At 39.2% G+C, this 25,997-nt stretch overlaps 2 protein-coding genes across 3 annotated transcripts in view; one reads left to right on the top strand and one right to left on the bottom strand.

The window, feature by feature from the left end:
• Positions 1–21,808, bottom strand: part of MRPS27 (mitochondrial ribosomal protein S27) — a 90,629-nt gene extending 68,821 nt beyond the window's left edge. The window contains 4 exon segments of the mRNA XM_032625154.1: positions 843–901; positions 2,952–3,022; positions 15,215–15,292; positions 21,735–21,808. Coding sequence (XP_032481045.1) covers positions 843–901; positions 2,952–3,022; positions 15,215–15,292; positions 21,735–21,807 — 281 coding nt within the window. The 5' untranslated portion in view covers position 21,808.
• Positions 21,809–21,886: 78 nt separating this feature from the next.
• Positions 21,887–25,997, top strand: part of PTCD2 (pentatricopeptide repeat domain 2) — a 28,065-nt gene continuing 23,954 nt past the window's right edge. Inside the window, exons 1-2 of one of the 2 annotated variants that reach the window (XM_032629215.1) lie at positions 21,887–22,019; positions 23,306–23,398. In XM_032629215.1, coding sequence (XP_032485106.1) covers positions 21,905–22,019; positions 23,306–23,398 — 208 coding nt within the window. In that variant the 5' untranslated portion in view covers positions 21,887–21,904. The remainder of the gene's footprint in view (positions 22,020–23,305; positions 23,399–25,997) is intronic. The other variant, XM_032629216.1, reaches the window with a different exon arrangement.

Below are 25,997 nucleotides of genomic sequence, written 5' to 3'. Positions count from 1 at the left end.
AATAGGAGCTGAATAGTACTTAAAGAGTGCATTTCCACCTAAATAAAAAAGGGAGGAAAAAGATAAACAGACATATATTTTTTTCTCCTATCAGACTAACAAAAATCCAGAAGTGTGAAAATACCTCTGTTGGCCAAGCTGTAGAAACAGGCCTCTTTCATACACTGCTGGCGGGAATGTAAATTTCCCAATGGAAAGCGATTTGGCAACAGCTATTGAAATTAAATATGTGTATATATATATATATATATATATATATATATATATACATGTGTATTATTACATTTACATATGTATTAAATATACATACTTATGAGAACTATGTGCAAAATTACCTATGTAAAAGACTATTAATTATTGCATTGTGCATCATACAAAAAGAGAGCACAAACAACCTAAAGGCCCTACAATAGGCAACTGGTTTAACTAATATATTCATAGTATGGAATATGACAGTTATAAAAAATGTCTAATCTCTCTATACACTGATATGGAAAGATCTCCAAAGCACAAACTTAAAAAGCAAGGAGTTGGGGGCTTCCCTGGTGGCGCAGTGGTTGAGAGTCCGCCTGCCGATGCAGGGGCACAGGTTCGTGCCCCGGTCTGGGAAGATCCCACATGCCGCGGAGCGGCTGGGCCTGTGAGCCATGGCCGCTAAGCCTGCGCGTCCGGAGCCTGTGCTCCGCAACGGGAGAGGCCACAGAGGTGAGAGGCCCGCATACCGCAAAGAAAAAAAAAAAAAAAGCAAGGAGCTGAACATTATATACGGTACTTACCACCTTTTGTGTTAAAAAAGGATGTGAAACAAGAGAATATATAGTCAAATGAAATGGAAAACTTACTTGTACAGGTAATACTCTGCATGGTCTATCTCTTCTCGAGATGAAATGTTGTCCACAAACTAAAAGACAAAAAAAGAAAGCTTTGGTTGAATATAAATTATGCCATATATTGAGCCTAAGTCACACACTGACCTTAAAAATAAAACACGCATTTTATTAGAACAGTGTTCATGTAGTGTGGCTCCATCCTCAAAACCACTCTATGTTAATGCCAACAAATAATCTACAATGGCCTCTCTTTTTCTGTATGTAGAACAACCTTGGTTAGAAAAACTGTTTAAAAACTAAACGTTAACCTTGCTCAGAACAAGAGAGAGCTCCTCTTAGTATATTTATAATTAGTCACTGGTATTTCCCATTAACTTTAAACCCTGATATTTTCTCTATGTTCCAAACTCCAAATACATGGGAACACATAGTTGAAAGGATGAAGACTCTGATGGCTGAAAAAAACATGGCCCAAGAGAGGAAAAGTCTAAATTTAGAGAACTCAGCCTTATAACCATTTTTCCTATCTGATTTGGTTCTGCTACAGACCAGTCAACCTGTGATTCTTCTACCAGCAAAGTCTCCCCTCGAACCACAAACTCCTTCAGTGTGCTCAACTCTAAACCAGAGAAACAAACAGAAAAGCCTCTTCTAAGGAGGAATTCTACTCTAAAGTAAAGACTCAGAGGCAAAAAGGGTGAAGTAGGAGATAATGGATGTAGTGAATATAATTAAAACCTCGGGAAGAAGGAGAGGAAAGTAAAGAGGGGGGGACTTAATGGATCTCCCCCTTTTTAGGACTTATGGACTTGATTTACAAATCTCATTAAGGGGCAGATAAAATATGGTTCCAACACAGGACCTGAAGTTGAGAACTAGCTCTCCTGACTGCATGCTGTGTGGCATAAACAGATGGCACAGCCCCTCTGGAACTTAGTTGCTCCATGTGCATAAACAGAATAAAGGCACCTGCACTGAAGAGGACAAGGCTCCAACGAGCAAGTGTACATGAAAGCTCTTTAAACTCTGAAGTGCTGCCTAAACAAACACCAGGCATTATGGCATACAGAGATTTTATACATCATGTAAGGGATGAACCAGTGGTCTTTCAGTTCCCCTCCAATATGAAAATGATAAGTCCATAAAATTTAGGTTATAACCTAGCTAAATGGTTCCCCTACTAAAAGGAAAATATCAAGGAGCAGAAAGAAAGGACTCAGACTAAAAAGGATGATGGTTTCTCTACTTTTCTTCTCCTAGATTTAACTCTCTTGAATTTTATGGTGCCATTAATTTCTACAGAGTTTTCACATCTAAGATCTCAATTTAGCGTCACATCAGCCCTATGAGGAAAATACTACTGTCCCCATACTGAATATGAGGAAATTGAGAGGGGCCCACTTGACCAATGTCATAAAGCAAATTCATTAAGACAAGATAAGATCTATTTAAGGGAGGCAACAGAAAAGAACTTCAATGTCACAGAGATCTGGGTTTGAAGCCCAATTTTTCCACCTATGAACTGTGTGAACTTGGGAAAGTCATCAAGCATTCTGAGTCTTACATGCAAAATGGAGATAACAATGCTTACCTCATACGGCCGCTATGAGAAGAGCAAGATAATGTAAGTTAAGAAACTAGAACAACAGCTGGCATAGAAGGTGATCAGTAATGGTTACTCTCAAGTCCAATTCCTGACTCCTAGCCTAATATTATTCTCCCATCCATTGCTCTGTAGCAGTTTAACATTAACATTAATATCCATTCTCTTATAGACTTTCTCAACTACCAAAATTACTTCCAACATTAACAAGTAAATACTATCACTTTGAAGGGTATATCAACTTAAAAAAAAAATCATGATACCAAATCCTGGAAAAATTAAAATAAACCAGATACACAACAGTAATCACTGACACTGGAGTCTGATAAACGTATTACCTTTTATTTTAGTCAAAGAAATTTGCTACTTCATCATAAAATATCTATTAGCAACTACAAAAACATACCATACTCTGGGAAAATATATCCTATGAAAGATAGTCTTTATTTACAGAGCCTCATATATATAAAGTAGCTTTCTTGCCTTCTTTCTCTTTCTTTATATTTAAGTTTTCTTACCCGTGATATTGTTAAAGAACTAACAGGAAGCTTTCTCTCATATGTTTTATCCATTAAAGATGCCAGATCAGCTGTGAAGACAAAGAAGAAAAAAGAACCTTGTTAAATATACATATTTCTTAAGAAAAATCTAACAGATACAACTCCTGCCAGATGGCTGTCAACATTATGAAGTCAGTATTAAAACAGATGCTCTTTCTTGCTCTTTTTTGAAATTATTTTTATATAAATTAAAAGAGGATAGAGAAATATTAGTATAAATTTTTAAGTATTTACTTGATTGAAGAAAGGATTATTTTTAAAGTCCTAGCATAGATTTAGCTTTAAAAAAATGGATCAGTAAAATATCTCTGGAAGGAGATACAAGAAAGTGTTATTATTGACAGACTCCAGGCAAAGGAGGGCCAAGATGGTAGGGGGGCAAGAAAAGGAAACTCTTCATTGCTTACCCATTTATTCCTTTTGCATTTTGAACCAGGTAAATATATTAGCTGTTCAAAAATGTTTTAAGTTGGAACTTATTAAATTAAATTATTATTAAATTAAATTTAATTATTTAATTAAATTATTAAATAAATAATTAAATTTAATTAATTAATAATTTAATTATTAAATTATTTAATTTAATTATTAAATTATTAAATAAATTATTTAATTATTTAATTATTATTAAATTAAACTTATTAAATTAAATTATTAAAGTAATTATTAAATTACTTTTTATTCCCTGAACGAATCACAGGGGCCAGGCATTCTGTTTATAATTAATGATTTTCAGCCTGAAATATTCCTATTCTGATTCCTTTTACCAGAACATCCATACAAATACTTGGTATTCCTGAGATTACACTGCCATCTCAGAGTCTAAAAAGACCTGGAATAACAGGCAACATACTCTTCAAAATAATTATTTCATACCTTCTCATTGCTTCTAGAACTTAAAATGTGTGTTTTTCCCTTTCTCCGCTCACTCTCACTCTCAGCTCATGATTTTGTGTCTTATTTCCCTAAGCATAAAACAGAAGCAATCATGGGAACTTTATCCTCTTACCATCAGGTCTACCAGGCTACCAGCATCTGTATCCATATACCCTGCCTCCTATTTTTTTTTAAACGAAGGATGAACTTTATTAAACAAACAAAAAACAAAAATGACAAAAATTTCCTTTGACCTCCTATCGCTCTCCAGCTACTTCTCCTTTGCTCTGCTCCCATCAGCAGCGAGACTCCACAACAGAGTCATCCCCAATACAACTGTCACCACTTCCTTAGTTCCATCCTCCCTTGAACTGACTCAAATCACATTTTGGTTTCCATCACTCTACTGACACCAAAGACCACCTCTACTTTGTTAAATCCAGTAGTTAAGTCTTCATCCTCATCTTACCTCACCTCTCACTAACAATTAATATAGTTGAGCATTCCGTTCTTCATGAAATGCTCTTTTCTCTCTTTCTTGGGTTCCTTTGTAGGATCTCCTCTTCTTGACTTCTTGATGTTGACGTGCCCTAAGTCTGAGAGCAGATGGTGAAGAGTCTGCTCCTCAGACTTAGGGCACGTCAACTTCACCATCTGCTCGGTCTCTGGGTATCTCATTCTCTCCCTCCCATAGCTTTAATCATCATCTACAGACTACTGACTCCACACATATATGCCTACCCTGACTTCTTCTTGTGACTCCAAACTTGTATTTCCAACTACATGGGTGACATCTCTATGTGGGTGTCTAATAGGTCTCTTAACATTACATGTCCTCTTAATTCTCCAACCTTCCACTCCAAACCTACTTTTCTCCAAACCCTTCCCATCTCAGTAAATGGCCCCTACGTTAACTGGCTTACTCAGGCCAAAAACTAAGGTGTCATCCCTGACCCCATTCTTTCTCACTTTCTGTAACCATATGTCAGCAAATCATATACGCTCTAGATCTGAAATATAAATATATATATATAAATAAATCAGATCCTGTCATTTTCTTTTCTCAACCAGCCAATAGCTACCTATCACACTTGGAATAAAATCCAAAATATTTTCTATGATCTATAAATGCCTATATATGCTGGTCTGTGTTTGGCTTTTTGTTTTTTTCTCTTTTACACTTAGAAGTAAAAACCATGAAGGCAAGGACTTAATTCACTGATATATTCTCAGTTCCTAGAAAAGTTCTATAAAAGGCACTCAATAAATATCTAAAGAAATAAATAAAAGGAATAAAGCAAGGGAGGGAGAGAGAGAGGAGAGAAAGAGAGGGAGGAAGGAAAAAGAAATGCAGTTATCTCTTGGTGTCCACATGGGATTGGTTCCAGGACCCACTGTGGATACCAAAATCCACAGATGCTCAAGTTCCATAGCTGGCTCTCCGCATCCGCGGATTCAACCAACTGCATCATGTAGTGCTGTGTGGAAAAAAATCCACATATAAGTGGACCGACAAAGTTCAAATCCATATTGTTCATGGGTCAACTCTAACTGCAGTTCCAAGGTTTTTTTTACTCCCTGGTGGAAGAAATTAGTATTAAGCAAAACGGCAACAGGTAATCAATTGACAAGTATTTGTTAAACACCTATTGCTGTGCACTTAACCGATATTTTTCTCTTTTCTTTCCCTGGGATAATGCTCTCAATGACTCAGTAGCTACCAGGGGAAAGGAACTTTGCAAAACCACTAAAACCTGATATGATGTAAAAGTAATTACTTTTCTTATGACTATCTTATGACTATCTTTTCTTATGACAACCCCTTAAAGGGGTTGGTACCATGTGATTTAAAAATTTTAAAACACAAATACACATATACAAAGAAGTCCCTAAAACCTCTTTATACTAAGGCAAATTAATATTGTTAAATCTAACTGCTCACAGAGTGATATTAAACAGCATTCCCATGATACCAAATCTTTATGATCTCTTCATAATAGAGGCTCTTGTGTTGAGATGACAGGCAATATAAAGAATCAACTAACCCTTTACTCAAAATTTAAATTTTAACTAAAAAATGCAGGATCAGGATCTACTGGCCTAATTAAAATGACCTCCATTTCCTCATGGGTTTCATATAGTACACAGCATATAACAAAACAATGGATTGAGCGGGCTTCTGTAGCGTGATAAGTCAAGATTCCATTTTAATCTTCTACACCAAGATATCTTCAGTCATGTAAAATCGGCTGGGGCCTCAAAAAAGGCAACAGCTGCACAGCCAGCATCTGATGAATAATATTTGCATATTATAAATCAGAGAAAGGTTTGCTGCTAAATATAATATGCAACCAATCACCTCACATGACAGCACTAGCGTGATGAATGAGGCAGAAAACTGCGCGGAGCAGGGATGGCCATGAAAGCTGGGGCAGCTGCAGCCTGCAGAGGGCCAGTGCCACAGGCTTCTGGACCATGGTTTCAACAGTCAAAATCACTCTTCGTGTTTCAGTGAGGGGCCAGCAGATGCCCAGGTTTTATTCAAAGGGATGTGCCAAAGAAGATGCTTTCTTGCCTGTCACTCAGCTCCTCAGGAATATACATTGCAGCGGACGGTTGTGGTCAACAAAGACTATAAAGGAAAATGGGTCTGAAATTTGAATTCCTCATTGAATTCTTCATTAACAAAACTTAAAGCTGTATAGACAATGTGGAAGTATGTCCAGAAAATGAAATGTATACTAGTATAAAAATGTTTTTGTTTGAAGAAAACAATACCATTGATAATCTAAGGACATAAAGGATTTTCCTGAGGACCCTGCACTATTCGAAGTATAGGAGTGTAATCCTGGTTAAGGATCTGAACCCCTAAGAGGCTTTAAGACTTTAAAACGTCAGATTCCTAGGCTTCACACCCAGAGGGCGATTCTAATTCCACAGGTTTGAAGTGAGACCACAGAAACACAAATTTTTAAACGAAAGCCCCAGGAGATTGTGATGTAGCCTGGCAAGCACTCGAGTGAGTTAGTTTGAGAACTACCAGAAGGAACACAAAAAGGATGTTGCTCCTAAGTTCGAAGATGATATTAAACTGAATTCCACCTCAGCAATAAGGTGGACTAAATAGCCTTTTAAAAATTCCCCCTACTATAAAAACAAAACACCTAAATAAAATGTTAAAAAAATTTTCAAATATATGACTGAGCTTTTAAGAAGATAGATGTAATTGTCAGCGGCTAAAGGCAGGATGGGAGCACAAACCTTGAGTGTTTAAGGGACTACTAAGGGTAGCAGTCACCTGAGAGCATCCGCAGGTCCGCAGGGAAACAGAGCTGTGGTTTTAATGACTTACAGGGAACGGAGGATAGAACCAAGGCCTCTGTAAGATAGGAAGCTGTTTCAGAGATCCTAGGTAAATCCAGAGCTGCCTAAGGCTACACCTGTAGTGAAGGTGAACTAGAAAGTAATGCACCCTGCAAAGGGAAAACAGCAAGGACATCATCCCCTGAGGACTCTAAACCACAAAGTCAGCCTTCACACCTCTGAGGCCCTAATTATACTTCCTATGTCATACAAGATACACCAACTTGAGAACTATGTTTTAAGTGGTTTAAAGAGTTGATTTTACTATATAAAATTGTAGAAAATACATACTAATCTATGATGACAGAAAATATCAGAGGTTTCCTGGGAATGTGGGAAGGTGGGCAGGAAGAAGAGGAAAGGACTACAAAGAAGTAGGAGAACATGTGGGGGGTGGGTGACAGATATGCTTATTATCTTGATTGTAGTAATGATTTCACGGACATATACACACGTACATATGTCAAGACTTGTCAAATTGTACACTTTAAATATGTGCGGTATATTCTATGTAAATAATACGTCAAGAAAGCTGTAAAAAAGAAATTCGATGAATAAGTTAAAGAGCAGGTAAGACACAGGTGAGGTGAGAATTAGCAACCTGAAAGATCTAAAGGAAATTACAAGAAACTAGAAGACTCTGCAGCAAAGATAGATAAAAATGAAATGTATAAAAAAGGAGTTAAGAGATATAGAAAATAGAATAGTAAGGTCTAAAATACATTTAATTGAATCTCCCAAAGAAGTTAATAAAGAGAATGGGGAGAGGTGATAGATGATGAGCTAATTGTTAAGCATTTTTTAGAACTGATAAAAGATATCCATTTTCAGATTCAGGAAACATAAAAAATCTCAAGTCAATTAAGCCCACACCATGATACATTACACTTAAACTGAAGAATAAGAGGACTTTAAAAGTAGCCAGAAAGTAAAGACAGATTACTTACAAAGGAAAAACAACTATACCAACAGGTGTTTTCTCACTAGAAACTACAGAAAACAGTAGAATAACATGTTGGGAGTAAATACAATCAAAATAGAATTACATATCTAGCAAAATTATCTTTTAAGATTAACAGAAAAATAAAGACACTTAAAAACTGAAAGAATTTATTAGCAACAAATACTCACTAAAGGAACTTTTTACAAGTTGTGTTTTTTAGAAGACGTGTTTTTGGAAGAAGGAAGATGATCCTTTAAAGAAGACTTGAAATGCTAGAAAGAATGGTAAGTAAATAAAATTAATTTAATTTGGGGGGAAGTTTTTTAAAATAATAATGTCTTATGTGTGTACGTGTGTTTTAAAGGATAAAACTTTAATATTAGACAATAACACATGGTTGGGGGTTATGTGACTGGACTAAAGGACAGCAGAGTGTGAATAACACTAGAATTTAAGGTAAATATGCATGCTAGGAGTTATGCAGCAACCATCTAAAAGATGTAGATTTAGAATGGTAAAACCCACCATTCTGAAAGAGTAGAAATAGAGGATACAATTTCTAGAGGGGGAGGAAATGTAAAAAACAAAAACACCACAACCATCCAAAAGAAGATACAAAAGAAAGAATAAAGAAAGATGGGACAAATCACTAACTATGGTAGAAACAAATTCAAATAAATCAACAATCATAAAATGACACTAAATAAACTAAACTTTCCAGTTACAAAGACAAAGATTGCCAGATTGGTTTTAAAAATACATAATCCAGCTATATAAATCATATGAACACATGAAGAGTTGAAAATAACTGTATGAAAAATGTACTTAGCAAAAAGCAGCCTAAAGAAAGCTGGTATAGCTATATTAATATCAGACACAGTAGATTTAAAGCAAAAAGAATTCATTTTTCAGATTAGGTGGGTCATTACATAATGACCAAAAATTCATTTTTCCAGGAAGATAATTGGTGTGCACCAAAGTAACACAGCTTCAAAGTATATAAAATTTTGAGAAAGAAAATGATAATCTCCTCAATGATCACAAAATCTATAGTAGAGATGTGCTAGGAAAGAAGCCTCTTATAAAGGAGGGTGGTCTCTGGGTCAAAGTTATGATGAGGAAGTTCTCTGAAGGAACGATGGATCCTCTGTTGAACCCTGGGAGCTTTAGGTGAGAAACTATTAGATGGTTTCAGTTTTTCATGATTTCTATGTAACTGTACATCACTGTTACCCATTCAGTCAACACTAAGTTCTTTCTGGGCATGTGCGTACCTCACCTAATTTTTGTAATTCTTTAAGGACTAGATACAAGTTATTACTGTACTTCCTAGAAGAAGTGATCTGGAAAACACAGGCTAAAACTGTTTTTGTTTCAGGGATAGATGACCTATAACATGTATGGAAATAATAGAAGGAATTAGGAAAAATTAACCTAAGAACCATTTGAATATAGATATTTAGCTTTCCTTCTATTTGTCTTTCTGTCACCAGAAGCTTTAAAATAATAAAGAAAAAAATGTGAAGGCAAGCTTCATATACATATATACTAAGACTAAAGGAGGATGATGTGCACAGGCCAGACCCATCTCTAGAACTGCCAGCAGACAGTAAATATGAAACCTAGTGAATGAATACATGTCACAGACATGCAAATAGGAAAGCAGGCCTCAGAAAATCTCCATCAAGCTTCAAGAGCAGGATTTGAAAAACTACTGCAACAAGCCAAAGGCGTCCACAGCTGAAATGACACAGTAAAACTAAACCTCAGCTAATAAGTGTCCAGCTAATGAAAGATGACCACAGTGCTCAGTTTCAACCTCAATGCTAAAAAAAAAAAAAAAAAAGCAGTAACTAAAACTGAAAGGTATCTCTTACTTTATGATTATCTATAAAAATGAAAAATCAGAAATAGAATATTTAATTCAGTAGGGCTCAGGAACTAATTTAGTTCAAGTCACCTAGTCCCTTGCCCCTGGCAGGGTAACCCAACCAAACTTCTCATGGAACACAGGGAACTTCCCCCATGAGGCCTGCCTTCCTACCAGCACCCTACCCAGTTCCCCAGAATGGTTTTCTCCTGAATCCTATTCACTGTGGGCCCTAATCTGTAACAGCTGCTAACTGGCTAATGCAGCGAACTTTCACCCTGTATCTCTCCAGTAGATCTGCATGGCTAATGCAGGAATTTCAGAGACAATGCTTTAATTCAGTGTTTATTTTAACCAAAGGTAAGCGCAGTACAGAAACAGTCTAAAATTGAAATCTTCTGATTTGAGTTGGAAAGCTCAAGAATTCCCAGGGCTCTACAAAGCCTAGCTGGAGAACTACGGTTCTTTCAATAAAATATCAACTGCAATGAATTAAAATGTCTGGAATAGTTAGGTCCATGAGTTCATAATATTAGGAAAAAAAAATTAAAACCCTCACTGATAACCTTTGGAGGATGGTAGGAGGTCAATTTATTATTTTCGAAGCTGCCTCTTCCATACAAACTATAACTCAGGATAGCTGAACCGCTGATGAAAGGAAATTCTTTCACAAAAATTTTCTGGGTAATTAATGAGAGAAATGATATAATTAAGATAGCAACATTTTGCAGCTCCTAATGAAAAAATGGATCTAAGCAATGATCACGAATGGCCTTTAACATCACAGTGACAACCAAATGCTCTGTGCCTCTTGACAACAGTAAACAACACTTCCTATGAAGTACTCATGCCAAAAGAAAAACCCCGCTGAATCTGATCAAGGCTTCCTCTCTAATTGCCAGTTTTATAGGACATATGGAAGGTAGAGGAACATGTTAAACACCACCATAAGGATGAAAACAGCAAATCTAGAATGTGGGAAACTACAAAAGAGACCTGTTCTCTTCAACAAATAGACTGCCAAGACAGAAAGAGAAACCTATAGATTAAAGTCATCTCAACATATTACAATGTATGGACTTTATTTGGATCCCATTTCAACAAACTGTAAATTAAAAAGAAATTTATAAGACATCTGAGGAAATGAGAACATTGAGGAAATATTTAATGATGTTAAGGAATTACTATTTTTTAGATATGAGAATGGTATTATAGTTATGTTTTTAAAAAAATCCTTATCTATAGAGATATGTATCAAAATATATATAAAATGATCAGATAACAAGAATTTGTTAAAATGTAACCTGGTGATGGGGTAGGGTTTGATGAAACAACACTGGCAGGGAATTGATAACCATTGAAGCTGGGTGAGACCATGGGGGTTCATTATACTATTCTCTCTACCTTTGTATGTTTCCATAAGAAAAGATCTAAAAAGAGGCAAGATAAGAGGGGAACATAACCAACTGCACTGTATGGACCTTATGTGCATAACCATTAAAAAAAATTTACCAGAGTATCAGGGAAATTTGAACACTGACTTGATATTTCATATTTAAATGATTATTAATATTTTAGATGTGAAATGGTATTTAAAATATCCTTATCTTTTAGAGGTATATACTGAAATATTTATGGGTAAAATGATATACTGTCTGTGATCTGCCTCAAAATCATCCAAAGGATCAGGATGGGGAAATAAGTAGGAGTAGAAATGAAAATTGGCCAGGAGCTGATAACTGTTGAAGCCAGGTGATGGGTAAAGAAGATTCCTTATACCATTCACTCTACTTTTGTATGTTGTACATTTTCCATTATAAAACATTAAAAATAATAACCTACAGTGCTAGAAGTCAGAATAATGGTTACCTTTGAAGAGGGTAATGGGAGCCACAATAAGGGCTTCTGGAGTGGTAGGAACCTTCTATTACACAGGCTTGTTTACTTTGTGATAATTCATCAATCTGTACATTATGATTTGTGCACTTTTCAGTATATTATACTGCAATCAAAAAATATTTTTTAAAAGCAAGAGATCCACTACTTCAATGCAAGAGAAGACACTACGGTAGAATTACAGGTACTACAACAATCACTAAGAAAGTTTAGTGAGCAGAAAGGCAAGAGGATACTGTATGGCCCTAAGCAAATGCTGGGATCTGGTCTCATTTTTCCCATCTCTTAAGGGAAATAGCAGCTGCCTCGGCCGCTGTTGTGGAGCATTAAACGTAACAGTGTGTGTGAAACTGCTTAGCACAGACCCGGGGCACACATCTAGCAGTGAACAAAAGCTGCCTTTTGACTTTTATGTCAGAGGACCCAGCCTGCATTCATGGCCTGCTTGCCCTCTAGACTGCAGCATACGTATACGGCACTCGTGGTGTTAATCTAGACCTCCGTAGTAATAAATTACTCTCAGACGGGGAGCTGGGTAGATACCCATCAGCCCTCCGCCAAGGCTCTAACAGAAAACCACTAATGAGACTGAACAGAGGAGGCACCACAGCAGCACGACCATCCGAGAGAACCCAGCAGGTCTCCTCCGCAGTATTCGGCACGGAGGCAAAACCGCTTCAGGCCAGGGAAGCCCACGCCCACATCCAGGCACAGTTCCCCCCCCCCCCCGCCCCCGCCCCCCCCCCCCCCGAGCCCGATCCACTCCACCCCACTCCACGCCCTCCAATGGGGACGCGCGGAATAAAAGCCTCATATCGCCCCTCCTCCCTCCCCCAATCAGCAAGCCCGCACCAGATCACAGCGCCCAATCACATTGCTCCACATGCCGAGGGCAGCCCTCCGCGCTCGCGTGCACGGAGAGGCTTCCCAAAGGCCAGCGCCCAAACGCCGGGCTCCACCGGCTGCGCGCGTCTCCGCAGAGGCCACACTGCCATCTACTGCCCGATCATCCGCATGTAGCCCCAGGCGTACTACCTGATTCTCTGGGCCCATACCTCAGCCCAAAGGCTCAATTAAGAATTAGGGAAAACATGCAGTAATATCACATATGAACGCAAGTTTTAATTACATTCTCTTACACAGAAGAAAAAAAATATTGTCTCTAACAGCCTCTTTTTCTTCCAAGCAGTCTGAGTTTCAAAACTTCATCTCACCTCACAATCTAATGTTTTATATATGAGTAAAATCAACGGGCCTAGGGACTTGTTCCTTTCACATATTTCTGGAGCACCTACTATATGTCAGGGTATTACCTGGGGCGGGCATTATCATCTCTAATTTATAGATATAGGAACCGAGTTAAGGGACAGTTTCTGAAAGCTGGCAGAGCTGGGGTTCACAGCCAGCTGTCTTCCCCTCCAAGTGTAGACTTTTCACATTACACTGCATAATGAAGGTACAAAGTGCTGTAAGAATATAGGATGAGGAAAAAATCAACTGACTCGACAGGGACTCAGGATGTACAGAGAGGATTATTAGCAGGGTGGTATTCAGTAAATGGTAGCTGGTACATACTGCTTTTCTAAGTACATTAATCTTAACAGAGAGGAGACAGTTACCTCCATGTGATATTTATTCATTGCAGATTATGCTCATTCTTTGGCAAAAAGCATCTGCTCACTCAGGAATCCATGACAGTTTTCCCTAGGTTTGTCTCGAAATAACAGAGATGACCCATACCAAGGCACCAAATATAATGGTCTTGTTTCCTAATTTTCCCTTCATACCTAGGAAAGTGTTAACAATAGCTTATATGAAATTCTTCGTTCTCGTTTCTGCACTTCCATAGCACTTTTCTTATAATTCACATACAGCACATCAGAACGAGCCCTGCAATATAATTAACTGAGCCCATTGTGCTTTCATCACTAGAACAGTGGTTCCCAAAAGAAGTACCAAAAGGCCCTCAAGGGCATTTTAGAATATATAGGGGTATCTTTTTGACTGTCTAAATGACTGCAGGGCATTACTGGCACTTACTGGATAGAAGACAGGAAAATTACATAACTTGCAATCCCTAGACTGATGGACACATCAAAATACTGTCCCTGTTGGGAGCCAGTGTTTTCAGTATGGAAGGGAGATACAAACATGGACTAGAGGAAGGCAAGGAAGAACTCTGTAGAGATGAACTGGAATTGCAGGTTTCAGAATGATTTTTTCATAATTTGTAAACTATGTACATATAAGCTTATATGCATGTATGTGCACATATGTATGTTTATGTGTACATGTTTTTCCTAGCTCTGTCCACTGAATGGGCAAAGAAGCAAAAATTCCATAGTAGCAAGGGGGACACCTAGTGCACAGATCTTGGTTTCTAATACCACTCCCTAGTAAAAGGAACCAGTGCTCCTTGGAGAAATACAGCTGACCCTTGAACAAAACAGGCTTGAACTGTGCAGGTCTATTTATACATGAATTTCTTTCACTAAATGCGTACTACAGGATTACATGCATGATCCGCAGTTGGTTGAATCCGTGGGCGGAAACTTGGCTAGGAAGAAACCACATATACGGAGGACCAACTTTACGTTATATGTGGATTTTTGACTGCATTGAGCGTGGGCTCCTTTAACCCCCATTGTTTAAGGGCTAACTGTAATTGATTTCAGGGCTAGAGCAAGAAAGGTACCAGATGGAACACTGGGAGACAGCTTGAAATGCTTCTACTAGCCAAATTTCAGAGAACTGGACTACCAAAATAACTAAGGATGGTAATGAATCATTAAAGGGAAAAAAAGAAAGAGGAATCCATAAGATCATACTGATAATAAACAGAGAAAGAAATGGGAGAAAAAGGGTTCTTGCTTACAGTAAATACTGAGTAATAATTAGTAAATGTGGAGGTATTAATGAATTTGGAAAACCATCATTTTGCAACCATCATAGTAAAGATTGATTTTGCAGATAAAACAGTCAGGCTGCATGGTAACTAACTATATGATAAAAATGAACAAAAAACAAAGAAAATAATTGTTTACATAATTCAGGGAGACTGTGAAGGCAAAAATGAAATAGAAATTTGCAGGAAAGAAAAAATGATTTTGCCACATGTGAAACAACACTCTAATTCTTTTTAAGGCTTAAAAATGTGCTTATCTGAATTGGATTATCATAAAAGCATCATTTCACATATATCTCATACGAATATATGATGACAAACATGGAATGACTGGAAATGACCCACATAATAGCCCGATAAGTACCTACCAAGGTGACAATCTTCTTTTTCTCTTGCTTCCCATTTGTGGCTGTCCACATATGCTGCAGAAAGTAGGCATCTTTTACCTAAGGAAAAAGACAATTATTTCAACAGGCATGGTTTCACAACAGGTTCAGTTTATATACCTGTTTTATTAAACATATCTTTGCCATATTTTCCATTTACTAGATTAAAGATCTATTATGAAACTGTAACCAATATTACACAGTTTACAATTCAGTTCATGACAACATGCATTCAACCTCTAACAAGCAGAAGATGCAGAAAGCCTGTTAAAATTTCTACCATAATGTTATGAGCAAAAATGTTGCTAATTCTGTTCCTATTACTTTAGGACTAGGAGCCATTTGTTTCCACTAATGCAGAGCCTAGATGAGCCTTAAAACTCCTTCTTAGAACCCAAAATATTTGCTGAACAGCTGTTTAACTCATTAAAAGACTGCTTTATCATTATTAGTTAGTCCTAAAAAATTTCCATCTGACTTGGATCAGCATATTTACCCTTATTTCACATAAAGCAAAGAGTAATATCTTACCCGGTAACACAGCACCCTAGTGGTAAATAACAGAAACCTAATAAGCCAAATCTGGTGTAACCCACAAGATGACACCTGTCACAATGACTGGCATACAGCAATGCTCAATAAACATGAGCTCAAGGAATTAATGAGAAAGAATGAATGGCAACCTAAAATTAAAACCTTTCGAGCTTCAAAGACACCATCAAGAAAGTGAAAGAATAACTCAGAATGGGAGGAAATATTTCCAAACCATTTATCTGATCAGGGACTTGCACCCAGAATGTATAAATAACTCTTACAACTCAAAAGTTAAAAAGACAACCCAGCAGAAAAATGGGCAAAGGATTTAACAGACATTTCTAAAAAAAAAGAAAACACACAGATACATACATACACATAAATACACACACACACATATGGCCAACAAGTGCATGGAAAGATGTTTAATATCATTTCCCATTAAGGAGATGCAAAATATATTTAAATACAACCTCACACCCACTTAGGATGGGTATAATCAAAAAGGCAGATAATAACAGCTGTTGATAAGGATGTAGAGAAACTAGAAACCTCATGTATTGCTGGTGAGAATGTAAAATGGTGCAGCCACATTGGAAAAGTTCAGCAGTTCTGCAAAATGTTAACATGGAGTTACCAGGTAACCCAGCAATTCCACTCCTAGGTATGTACCCAAGAGAAATGAAATCATGTCCACCTAAAAAACTGTACATAAATGTTTGTAGCAATATTATTCATAATAGCCAAAAAGGAAAAATGCAAATATCCATCAATTTATGAATGGCTAAACAAAATAGTATATTCTTATAAAGGAATATTATTCAGCAATAAAAAGAAATTAAGTACTGATACATGCTACAACATGGATGAACCTTGAAAATATTATGCTAAGGAAAAAGAAGCCAGTCACAAAAGACTACGTATTATGTCATTCCATTTATATGAAATGTCCACAATCGGCAAATCTAGAGACAGAAAGCAGCTTACTGGTTGCCTAGATCTGGAGGGTAGACAGGCAGAAAAACCTGGGTGGAAATGGGGAGTGACTGCTAATGAGTATGGGGTTTTTTTGAAGTGATGAAAATGTCCTAAATTGATTGTGGTGATGGCTGCTGCACAACCCTGTGTATATACAAAAAAAAAAACATTCAACATTAAATTGACTACTTTAAATGGGTGAATTGTATGTGAACTAAATCTAAATAAAGCTGTTTAAAAAAACTGAAAAGGAATGAATGGCAGACTATTACCTGAAGGTCATAGCAGACCATAAACCAAACACAACTAGAAGGCATGGGAGCCGATTAAGCACAGTATTTGCATGCTATTGTTATTCTCTATCCGTCTCCCAACTAAAACAAATATAAACACATCTGTGTGTTTATACACAAGACCAGTCCCTCCTTTGCCTTCAGCAGAGGTTGGGTCAGACCTTTACTAGAATAGCATGTCTAAATTTGAAGTCTAAAGTTTAAGCAATGAAGCAATAATATTAAAAGCTGCCGAAGACTGCCTCAAAGGGGAACTAAGATATTTCTTAAAAATAGTAACTATTAAAAAGTGCCTACATTTCAAATGGATTATTTTTTAAAAAATGACTAGATGTTTGGAACTGAGAATACATTTTTCATACAAACGATGTTATAAATTGTCAGTTACATTCCTAGATCTGTCAAGAAGGATGAACAAAATGTAACGGCATTGATGGCATGACATTAGGTGTGTAGCTGCACACCAGGTCAGGAGTGAGCAGACCTGAGATTTAGTTTGAGTTTTACCAGCTGGTAGAAAACTTCAGACCGTGCAGTTGCAAGTGAAGGAACTGGCTGGGTGATATTTAAGGTCTCTGCATGCTCTAACAGTCTGACATAGAACCAAAACAATCAGTTCAGATAACCCATTCATAATTTGCTGTAGCATTTCTATGCAAACTGAATTCCAGTTTCTAAAACCAGGTAGATCTCTCCTTTCTGTGGGAAACAAGGGCAGCCCTTTTCTTACGTGAGCATGAGCTCAGGAGAGGGTTGTTAACCTATATACTCCAGGATACCAGTGACTTAAATATTCTCTATTTGTTACTACATTCTCTTACTTATACTCTATTTCTTCTCCTAGCATATGTTTTATTATAGCATAAGAAATCAGCCCTCCTTGTTCTAAAGTCAGAAAAGACAATTATCTAGAATTATGTTCATGAGTTTTGAACTGGGAGACAAAAAGCAGAGGAGGTGATGGCGGGGAAAGACAGGAGTGCCAGAATGCTGTGTGCAGTTGTTCAAGGGGATCACATGACCAAAAACAAAATTAGAACTAGTAAATTTACAAAAGATAAGCCCAGTAACTTTCATATATATATGAACTTTTAAATGTTTGCTTTATAAGAAAGTAACCAGGGCTTCCCTGGTGGCGCAGTGGTTGAGAGTCCGCCTGCCGATGCAGGGGACACGAGTTCGTGTCCCGGTCTGGGAAGATCCCACATGCCTCGGAGCAGCTGGGCCCGTGAGCCATGGTCGCTGAGCCTGCGCGTCCGGAGCCTGTGCTCCACAACGGGAGAGGCCACAACAGAGAGAGGCCCGCATACCGGGGGGGGAAAAAAAAAAGTAACCAGTAATCATTTTCCACCTCCATTGAGGATACAGTGAAAGGAAACAGGTATAAGGATAAAGAATTTAAATTTGGCAAGTGGAAAATCTTCCTAATAGAAACCAATGACAAATATAGGAATGAGTTACCAAGTGGGGTAGGCAGAATAATGTCCCCCCGCAAAAGGTGTCCATGTCCTAGTCCCCAGAACCTGTGAATATTAGGGTACATGAGAAAGGGGGATTAAGGTGACAGATGGAATTAAGATTAGCACATCAGCTGATCTTAAAGTGAGAAGACTGTCCTGGGTTGTCCAGGTGGGCTCAGGGTTTGTTTGTTGGCCACACTGCACGGCATGTGGGATCTTAGTTCCCTAACCACGGATCAAACCCGAGCCCCCTGCACTGGAAGCGCAGAGTCTTAACGACTGGACTGCCAGGGAAGTCCAGGTGGGCTCAATATAATCACAGGTCCTTAAAAAGTTGAAGAGGGAGACAGGTGGTTAGTGTGATGCATGAAAGACAGAGGTATATAAGAAGGACCTGACTTGCCACTGCTCGCTTTGAAGATGTCTGAGAAAGGGACGATGAGCCAAAGAATGTAGGTGGTCTCCAGAAGATGGAAAAGACTAGGGAAACAGATTCACCCCTAGAGATTCCTAAAGGGAATACACCCCTTTCAACACCTTGATTTTAGCACAAAAAGACTGTATCAGACTTCTGACCTATAGAACGGTAAGGTAATAAATCTACGTTGTTTTAAGCCACCAAATTTATGGTAGTTTGTTACAGCAGCAACAGGAAATTACTACACTTTCAGATAGACAGACATTTCATTATCTGTAAACCTTTTAAAGTAGGATATTCATCTTGCTGAGATACTTCTAAATGACATCATTTAAAGTTTTTCCCACCTCTGTATGGTAGTTGAGGGGTTTGTATATTAACGTTAAAACCAAAGAATTTCTATGAAGCCAGACAGGACATTAAGTGGACAATGGCAAAATGGAAAATGTAGATCACCTTCTCAAACCTAATGTGCATATGAATCTTGATAAAATACAGATTCTGATCAGTAGGTCTGGGGTGGGAACAGATTCTGCATTTCTAAAAGTTCCCAGGTAATGATGACGATGTTGACCCTCAGATAACATTGAAATAAGGAGGGGACAGGATGTTATCAGCCTCACAAGTTTAGATCTCTGAGTCCATTTAATCCCACTCCGAATATGCCACCCAAGAGCATATATATACCATTCTTGAACCTGCTAACCCTTCAGCCAGTCAACTTAAAGAGCAACAATATTCTAAGATAACTCTCCACTAAAAAGCAAATATCTCCCCTGCTTAATTCTGAAAAGATACCTCCATGGACCAGAATTTCAAAGTTTAGTAAATACTTATTAAAAACTTACTTATTTTATAGTTAATTTGGCCTTTGGTAAAATGTCTCCAAACATGTTTTCCATCCAAAGGGAAGCAGTGTGATTGTGAACACAAATAAGCTTTAGAGTCACAAAGTCTAAGTGTGAATCCTAGCCTTGCTATAAAAAATTTTATAAAAATGTGGGCAAGTTACACCAGGTCTCTGAGCCTCTTTCTTCATATGTAAAACAGGGAAATACTGTATCATAATTTAAATAAGGGCATATATTAAGTACCTAGCCTAATGTCCACTATGTAGTAAGTGCCCAAAAAGTTTCCCTCTCTAGCCTCTTCATATACTGAAGTCACTTTTTCAGTTCATCTCAATAAACCTTTCTCTCATCCTCTTGATCACTTTAGTTGCCCTTATCCATTATGTTGTAGGGAGAATCAGTGGAAGCACCAAAGTATTCCAAATACTGACTTGTCCTGAGTTTGTACAAATTTTTTCTTCTTTTATCTGGTAATGGTTCAAGATGTTTTGATGACTTAAAGCTCCTTATCAGCATTCTCAAACCCCCAGGGGTCCATAATGTACTATCCTACATATTTATATCACTTGCCTTATACCCTTCAGTTCCTGATTTCAAGACTCCTTTCATCTGTGGTCTAATCCCCTGCTTGTGCAATATAACTTTCTGTAATGAAGGAGATGTTCAATTCTGAACTGTTCAATACAGTAGCCACTAGCCACAGGTGTCTACTGAGCACTTAAAATGTAGCTAATGTGACTAAAGAACAGAATTTTAAAATTTAAACTAATTTAAATAGCCATGTGTAGCTCCCGGCTACCTCGCTGGAACAGCACAGGTGTAACCTATCATGAGCACACCATTTCAAACTACGATCAAAATGCTCACTGGAAATTCTCTCAATTCACCTTTATCTAATTTCCATTCCCCTGTTAGTATGACTGCCCCCGAATATCCTAAGCAACTATGATACTTTCCCTGATAGACAATCCAAGGTCTTGTTTAAACTGAAAAGCATTTACTAACAACATAAGTAAACAAGCTAGTAAATAGCTACAACAGTTAATTCTTACTGAGGTGCCAAGTACTGTGCAGACCACTTTACCTAATGTGTGGCATGAAACATTTTCATTAGCTAGGTCAATCAGTTAATTCTCAGAAAACTTCTGGTGGCCACCTATAGGGTTTCACGTTGATATTTAAAGGCGTGTGGGCAAAACTGTATGTGTTGCTTTTTAACAGGGGCTAGAGGAGATATGTTGGAAAGAGGAGATAACAGGCATTGGAAAAATCAATTGTGATTATTGTATTTTAATCATATAATCAGATACATCTGTCAGGATTTAGCTTCTGTGAATTAAAAAAGTTTTTCCCAATGTCTTCATCAGCAGGTCCTGTAAACAGGCTTTGAGTGAGCCGTCATTCATTCGGATATCAAAGTACTTTAAAAGTAACTACTAGCATTTATTGTCTGAACGGAAAACTTGGGCAAAGAAAAGTCAATCAAAAGTTGCGCCCAAGGTCATCAGGTAAACTGAGATTAGTAAGAAATTCCTTCACCAAGTGAAAACCAAGGGTCTGGCCACACGTCAGGTGTTGAGGAGAACGTTTATGACGCCCCTCTAAGGAAACTCAACAGGGAGAGAAATTTCATAGCCCCAGGGGGGACACATTTGGGCTTTTCACGGGCAGCAAAGAGATGACCACCCTCACACACAAACCCGGCAAATCATACGCAAAAGCTCTCATGCCCGGACTTCCTCTGCTCTTCACACCTTTGGATAGGCAGACACTATTATTTTAGGGAAGGAGATGGGTCATAGACCTTACCTCCCCTCTCTGTGCTACCAAACACCTCCAGGGGTTTCTCTAGCAACTAGATCCCAGAAGCATTTCCTCTCCCCTTAAAAGCCCACTGCTCCCTTTACTAAAGGAACAGAGTTCTCAGGGGCCTAATGAAGCAGCCCCACGAAGGTAGCAGCCACCAACCTGTCAGGGAGAGTTGAGGCAGCGACACTTTCCGCGCCCAGAGGATCCCGCGCCGCACCATGTGGACCGCCATCTTGGAGCATACCAAAGGAATGACCGGGGGACTGCGGGCGGAGGAAGGGCTACAGTCCACGGCCCCCCCCCCCGCAGTTGGTACAGCCCGGGACAGTATGGCGGCCGCCTTTCAGCCCCCGAAACAAGTCTTACCGCTGCAGGCGCTGCGGAGTTTGGTGTATCCAGGGTTGGGAGGCTTGGGCTCCACCTGCAGCCGCTGCCCTCTCGGAGGTATCCTAGGCCTCGGGCCGTGAAGGAGGGGAGGGATGGGACAGAAGGGAGCTTTACACCTCAGCGGGCATCTCTTTGGAGAAATAACGGCGCCTCACTCAGGGGCCTAGAGCAATCGAGCATGCACTTGCCCTCTGCACGTGGGTACAGTGGTGGCCTCTGGATGTCGTGGACGCCCGTGTGCCTGGGAATCAAAGGACAGATGGGCTGGGCTCTTGACCTGGGGACTGTAGTACTCCCTCGGATGGAGCTGTGCTGCGCCCCGGGAACACCCCCTCCCCCTTGGGTGTACTGTCCTGCAGAGTTTGGGAGGTGAGGTCAAAGACTATGAGTTTGGAGTCCAGCTCTGTAGCGAACAGTCTGAAAGACTCTGAGCAGGTTTCTTTATTTGTAAAATTATCCCTTAATATCTTTTTGAAAATGATTAAATTTGAATATGCTGGTGAGTGATAATATTTAACACTTCGTGTCAGGCTTTCCTGTAATACATTTTACATACATTCATTCCTTTTCTCCTCACATCACCCAGTGAGAGAGGTACTATTCTTCACTTACAGAGGAGGAAACCGCAAAGCTAAGTAATTTGCCCAAGGTCAGAGGGAACTGGTAGAGGAAGGGTTTGAACACAGGCAGTCCTACTGTAACCCCTTCTCTGGACTGCCTCTCTAGAAATCAGCAATTTTTGTTGTTACATTGTTATTGTAGTACACAGAGCTCTTGTAGTGGATGGTTCTTTGGCCAAGCTCCAGTTCATGCACAGCCGAGCATCCTAAAGAAATGATGTTTCCTCAACTGATCATTTCTGCTAAGTTGTGGTCAGTGATTCCTGATGTATCTAGAGGATACCAAGAGTGCAAATCTGAGAGGCCATAACGCCTCATTTCACAAACTGTCGACAGTCCTGGAAATTCCAATGGTCACACTATAGCTTTTTCCCCTACCCTATATGCTTCTACCTGTTTAAACCAAATCTAGATATACCTGTTTTGCTGTCTGTCTTTCAGATCCCAAATTCCTGTCTACCCATCCCCATACCCAGTTAATCACTAGCTCCTTTCACACACACACACAGACAAAACTTGTCTTGTGGAGGATTTGCATTCTTTGGTACTTTGGACATTTTTTTCCCCACCAGGGTGACTATTCTATTTGTACCTGTCTAGGTGGGTTATTTATACTAACTGAAGATAAGATCAGTTATTAGAAAGAGACAGTCAAGCTCTACACGTTATTTGCTAAGTATAAAACAGTCAAAATGATTTTACTTTCTCTTCTCCGATTTTTAGCTAAAAGATATCTACTTACAGATAATATTGTGAAATTAAAGGACTTTCAGCATAAGAAGGTGGCTGTTGCATGTAATCTTCCTGGCACCAAAGGTAATCAAATCTATTTCATTACTTCTTTCATTGATCTGTCGTTAAACTTCCCTCTGTCTTTATCCCTGTTCAGTCTCTTCTTCAATGACCTTATCTCACAGAAGAAACTGAGATGATTTATTCTTAGTTTCTTAGTCTGACCTTGCATGCCCCTTTCACCTCACTCTGTTATTGCAGAGTCTACCTCTCTTCTCTTGTCCCTTCTCCCAGGACCCCAGAGAAATACTAAAACTAGTGCTGCAACCAGTCCTCTAGATCAGTGCCGCTCAAAGTGAGGTTCAAGGATTAGCAGCAAGTGAGAGGTGGATAGAAATGCTAAATCTCGGGCCCCAGACAATTTGTCTGCAAAATAAAGTCTGAGGGCTTCCCTGGTGGCGCAGTGGTTGAGAGTCCGCCTGCCGATGCAGGGGACACGGGTTCGTGCCCCGTTCCGGGAAGATCCCACATGCCGCGGAGCAGCTGGGCCCATGAGCCATGGCCGCTGAGCCTGCGCGTCCGGAGCCTGTGCTCCACAACGGGAGAGGCCACAACAGTGAGAGGCCCACGTACCGCAAAAAATAATAATAATAAAAAATAAAGTCTGAGAAGAACTGCTCCACATGACTGGCTTTCAGACTTCTTGATGCCACCCTCAGTAAAAAATACAATTTGCATTGCATCTCCAGTATACATATATATATCTATAGATAAATGAGATAAAATGAAACAAAAAATGTATGATGATGCATTTTCATATTTTCTACTGTGTGCTGGATCAGTAGACTAAAACAAAGGTTTCTTTAAAAAACCAGCAAAACATTGATAACTGTTGAGGCTGGGTGATGGGCACGTGGGAGGTGCCCATCTCTCATTTTAGGTATGTTTGAAAATTTTTATTGTAAAAAGCTAAAAACATGGCACCACCACCCTAGGTCCTATTCCCTTTCAGCATCTGAGAAATCTTGTTGCATTCATTCCCACTTCTCCTGCACGTTGAGTTTTTCCCAGTACTTTAGACTCCTTTATAAACACAGCAAGCCTCTCCTCTTTTTTTGTTTTTTTTTTTTTGCGGTACGCGGGCCTCTCACTGTCGTGGCCTCTCCCGTTGCGGAGCACGGGCCCTGGACACGCAGGCTGAGCGGCCATGGCTCATGGGCCCAGCCGCTCCACGGCATGTGGGATCTTCCTGGACCGGGGCACGAACCCGTGTCCCCTGCATCGGCAGGCGGACTCTCAACCACTGCGCCACCAGGGAAGCCCTCTCCTCTTTTTTAATAACAACTCTTTTGTTTGCCCTACTTACTTTTCCAGCTTTCCTCCTTCTCACTGTCAGATGTTTGTGAACACCTAATGAACACTCCTTGCTTCTCATCTCTCCAGAAAGCAGTCTTCCTTCACTGGTCCGCTATCATGCTGTTGTACAAAACCACCTACAGAACAAGAAGATAAGAGTGACGGAAAATAGATTAATCTTCACTTTAGTAGACTCAATCTAGATTTTACTTCAGTCTTTTCTTCTTACCCCAGGTCGTCTGGAGCTCTGTGAAGTTCGCAGTTAGGGCTTCGTGTCACTATCTAGTTGTTATTCCAGTTGTCATAGTCTTTCTAAGGCTGTGACAGTCGTGCATGTATTCTAAAAGGCAATTAATATAATGAGTGCCAGTCTACTCCACTGTCAGGTATTTATAAAATCCTGTCCACATTTCATCATTATAAGAACCCCCAATGGTACTCTGTTATATACCACATCATGTACAAACTTGCCCCTTCCCTCCAGCTTCCTAGCTCTTCCACAGTGGATCTCACCCTTTCTAGAACCAGTGTGATTTCCTGTTAATCTAGTCACAGTCTCCCCTCACCACCTTTTCCCCCAGTTCTGTGCTTTTTCTCATGCTGATTCCCATACCGACAGTTCCCTACCCCCTCGGCTTTGCCAACCCTACCCAGCCCCTTCCTTCCTCTCTGGTACCTCTGCACTTCCACCAGACCTGGTCTGTTTCTGCTGCCCTGATTTCTCTCTTCTCTCCTGTTATGTTTATACTGTCACATGTCACCTACTCTGTCATTATTTTCAGGTAGCTTTATATAGATATATCTTGTCTTCTCAAATAGACTCTAAGCTCTTTCAGGGTAGGAACCATACCTTATCCTTCCTTGTGTCTCTCACACAAGGAAGGATACCTCTGACTATAATATACGATAAGCACTTAATTTTGATGGATTTGTTTTAAAATACAAATTACATCTGTTGAAATTTGGGACTTATTAAGTATTAAGAAGTACAAGATGTAAAGACGTCCCATTAAAGTCTTTTAGCTTGGAAATTGTTTAGAAATATTTAATAGAATAAATCCTCGTGACAGAGGAATGAAAATAAGAACAATATGTCTGTGATCTCCTAGCAGTTACTACATGCTGGGCCCTGTGCTAAGTGCTTTACGTACATTATCTCAGGATGACCCCACGAGGTAGGTATCATGGCCCTCACTTCACACATGAATCTTGTCTCAGAGACAGGCCTCCCCAGATCTCCCCATAGCATGCAAGTGGCAGAGCCCAGATTTCAGCCCATGTCTTCCCAACTCTAAAACCTTTAACCATTACACGATTCTGCAAATAG

This window comes from Phocoena sinus, chromosome 3, assembly GCF_008692025.1.
Source record: "Phocoena sinus isolate mPhoSin1 chromosome 3, mPhoSin1.pri, whole genome shotgun sequence".
NCBI lineage: Eukaryota > Metazoa > Chordata > Mammalia > Artiodactyla > Phocoenidae > Phocoena > Phocoena sinus.
The sequence above is the reverse complement of the archived record's forward strand: the minus strand, read 5'-3'. Positions and strand labels throughout refer to the sequence as shown.